Source organism: Branchiostoma belcheri, unplaced genomic scaffold, assembly GCF_001625305.1.
Source record: "Branchiostoma belcheri isolate BF01 breed outbred unplaced genomic scaffold, Haploidv18h27 scaffold182, whole genome shotgun sequence".
NCBI lineage: Eukaryota > Metazoa > Chordata > Leptocardii > Amphioxiformes > Branchiostomatidae > Branchiostoma > Branchiostoma belcheri.
Window position 1 is genome coordinate 96,975 of NW_017803291.1, and position 3,711 is coordinate 100,685.

At 49.1% G+C, this 3,711-nt stretch overlaps 1 protein-coding gene across 1 annotated transcript in view; it reads left to right on the top strand.

Annotated features, from left to right (window-relative positions):
* Nucleotides 1-3,711, top strand: part of LOC109467579 — a 5,131-nt gene extending 1,420 nt beyond the window's left edge. Inside the window, exon 2 of the mRNA XM_019765597.1 lies at nt 3,224-3,711. Within this exon, the coding sequence (XP_019621156.1) occupies nt 3,224-3,711 (488 nt within the window). The remainder of the gene's footprint in view (nt 1-3,223) is intronic.

The following is a 3,711-nucleotide window of genomic DNA, read 5'->3' on the forward strand; positions in this document are numbered from 1 at the left end:
GGGGTACATGCTATCAGGATTTTAGCAGTTGCTCTGCTTTTGTAATAGCTGTATATTTGTGAGTTGGCCTTTGCCAGGGAAGGTCTTTGTAATGGTATCTCTGTGCAATCAAGAATGGCTCGAATTCGAGGCCATTTGTGAAAGCATGCATATGCTGGTACATACTTCTCAATGACTTCAGAAGGTGGCCAGTACACCAACCCTTCAAGCTCTTTAGCTAGCAATGGTATCTGTGTTGATATAATGCGTGACACAAGGGATGTGCTTATCGCAAAACGTAAAGCCAAATCCTCCTCCAGCAGATTCATTCTGAGCTTCATTAATGTCAGGAGCACCTCGTCCTCCGGGTCGAGGAGGCGTGAAGGACCAGGCTTTCTACGGCCTTCAATTTGGTACTTCTTGTCTGACCTTTATAATATTGCAACTGAGGGAGGTTGTGTTTAACTTCATTAAGTACCCATTTGAACTTGGCATAGTTTACTAGCCCTGTGTGCAGTTTAATTTTTTGGCTGAATCCTTAATCTGATGTATTCCGAAATGTTCTAGTTCCTGAACTTTCCTGTTTAGCTCTTCAATTTCCTTTTTCTGCAAGTTGTTTCCATTTTTGAGTTTCACTCTCCAGAGATTCGATGAGGGATTCTCCTATGTCTTTCTCAGGTGCAGACTGACTTGCACAATAGGAGTGATCATCAACAAGGACTCATCTGACATGCTTACACTAATATCAGAACATGGCACACACTCCTGATCATTTGCACTATAAGAATGTTCATCGGCGATGTATATATTTCTATTGGGACTTGGCACACATGCATGCTCTTCTGTTACATTTTTTTCCACTTTTGCTTTTTTAGAGGGCAGCTCGTGCCTGAAAAGTTTCCGTCGCTTTCCAGAGTTCTTTCCCCCCCCCCCTTAAGATACAGTGTAGGAAAGGGGTCAGTGACAGTTCTCTTCCCTTACTTAACGTGATTGCTGCACACTCTGGTTGATGCTGTCACTGTGAACTTTCCCGGTTGATTAGTTTTGTCCACTTAACTCTCAGCCATAAAACCCCGGGTTTCCACATGTGGCTTCACCATATACCTATAAAGAAAACATAAATACACATGAAGATAGTGATGCAAATTCTTTAAGCAAAAGAGACTTTCTGATATACAGTACAGCTTGCGTTAGAATTAACGGGTGACGCGATCACGAGGTAACGCTAACGCGGCGATCACGTAACGCTAACGCAGCGATTACGAAGCGATGACGCCAATAGAGAAGGAAAAAATAAGTGCGTTAGAATGCGTCACTGTAACGCACCATTGGGTGCGCCATCGGGCCATTGCTTCGATAGTTCAAAACACGTTTAAAAGTCCTGCAATTCTCGTGTAGATATGCGCGTAAACGCACCGTACAATATGCTTGTAACGGAGTTTGGATGTTTCGGGCGGAACCCGCGTTTGACGTATCAATTTTTCGGCGGTTCACTTTCAAGATACCCCATTTTGTAATTGAACCCGCCAGTTACGCACCGATTTTTGGGAATGCTGTCTACGGTTTACGAAGACTATTAATAAAGAAAAGGTCTCACGCCTTACGAAACAGGGCATGCAGGCCCCCAGTGTTGGGCCGGGCGTTCCCACGCCGTGTCGCCATAGAAACCGCACGTAGACAGCAGTGAGCAGCGGCTAAACTCCCCGGCGCCGACAGACCACGTGGCGTTCTGGCGCGCCAATCACAGCGCACAGACGGGAACCCACCCACCAGCCAGACCGCAAAGAGTTGAATCAGATGCACCGCCCAGCCAGAGACACCGCCTGACGATTTGTATATTTTGCCGCCCTGCAGCTGCACGGCCTGCATCCGGCATTGTAATTTTCTAATTTTTAAATCCCGAAAACAACGTTTTTCTACATGTGACATCGAGGAGGCGAGTTCCACGGAGTATACCGAGTGAATTTCATTTTTCACCGAGTCAAGCTTTATGGTCTGAGGACGAACTAATCTGCGTCACATTTTCCATAAACACGTTTAGTTCAGGTTCTCCCGTGTTTATTTATTTTTCGGGTTCTCCCGTGTCTTGGACGTGCGCTACGTTATAGCGTTGTTCTGGTAAAAAAAATCGACTCCGTTTTCATCTAGTTGGCTGACCCCGCAGCTGACTCACAGAAGTAGAATGTTCCTACCGAAAGAAACTTTGCCATCCTTGTGGAAGTACTTCATACGTGAATAGACGTGTTCGTTCTTGATGCAAGAGTTTTTGGGGAGGGGTGAGACGCGCGCCCCGGGATTTTGATGGGCAAACATAAATTATAATCGCCCCCCTCCCCCTCTTTGCGCAGCAAAAGACGACAAAAATTTTTGCAAGTCTGAACGTAGGTCATAGCAACGAACGAAACTACATTTATGTACATGTTTCATTACTCCTGCGGATCCAAATAGTAAGTGGGGACACGTGTGGTAGAGGTAAGATCATAATTTCGTAGCACAGTTTTAGTACCGATAGCTTCGTTGTTTACAGTCGGTCTTTTACGCTATTTTCCCCATTATTTATACCGATTAAAATTGCTGCGCTACAACAACCACACCGTAAACAAAGTCTGCACGAATCTGGTGTCTTCTGGGGACAAATACATGGCCCGTAAACACGTTCCGGACGAGGAAAACAGCACTAGAAGCTCGCTACGATCGGACAGTAGCAGCATAATGTTGGCCGCCAACAGGTCAAATGAGCCCGCAGATGTGCACCCAATCCCGGCGTGGCGTGCCGCTGCGCGGGGATTAGATCCTGGCCAATAAGGCTAAGCACAGAGAGGGCTACGCACAGAATATGTGCGTATGGACTGACATTCCAGACTCGTCTGGAGGGCGGCCAAACTCCCCCCGGGCTAGTCTCCCTACCCTGGAATCCAAACTCGCTGTCCGGGCCGCAAAAGCCCTTCGCCCGCTGGTGTAAATTACCGCTACGGGGGAGTCTAGCCCGGGGGGAGTTTGGCTCCTCCGGAGCGGTAATTTAGGCAGGCGCCGGGCGAAGGGCTCTCGGCTGCCGAAGGAAAACGGCTAACGGCCCGATACTAGTTTGGCATCCAGGGTATAGTCTCCACCGTAGCGGTAATTTAGACCGGCGGGCAAATATACAAAAGTAACGCCCTCCTTTCTCAGCACTGGAACACCAGAGCTGAAGCCGCCTCAGCTCTGGAAACCGAGAGCTGAAAGGAGTTCAGCACTGGAATCCCAGTGCTGAAAAGTCTCAGCACTGGAAGTGGAATTACGAAATTATGTTCCGCACCAGCGTACCAGGCGTGCCGCTCTGTGGCACGACCGGGGAAGCTTCCCGACGGTCGCCTAAACATCCGTCGAACGAGGCGACCGGAGGACACTGAGGCTGAATACAGGAGACGTATTCGCCAAGAGTCCACCGCAGCCGAGGTTCGCCAAGAGTCCACCGCGGTCGAGGAGAGGGCTGTCCAGGATGAGCGAATCGACGCATCCATAATCCTGTGGCATGAGCTTCGTCCTGTTGTCCACGACCTCATCAGAAAGCTGTCCAAGAGAGGGGTGGCGACAAGGCAAGTCCGACAAGACGACGTGCTTCGGGAGATAGCCGGCCATGTAGACGGCTACGAGTCACCACGAGACCCACATGCTGCTGTGGGCGACCTCATTCTCCTCGAGATTCAGCGTCGCCTCATCAACACAAACAACAACGACGGCGAGGCCAGCTGA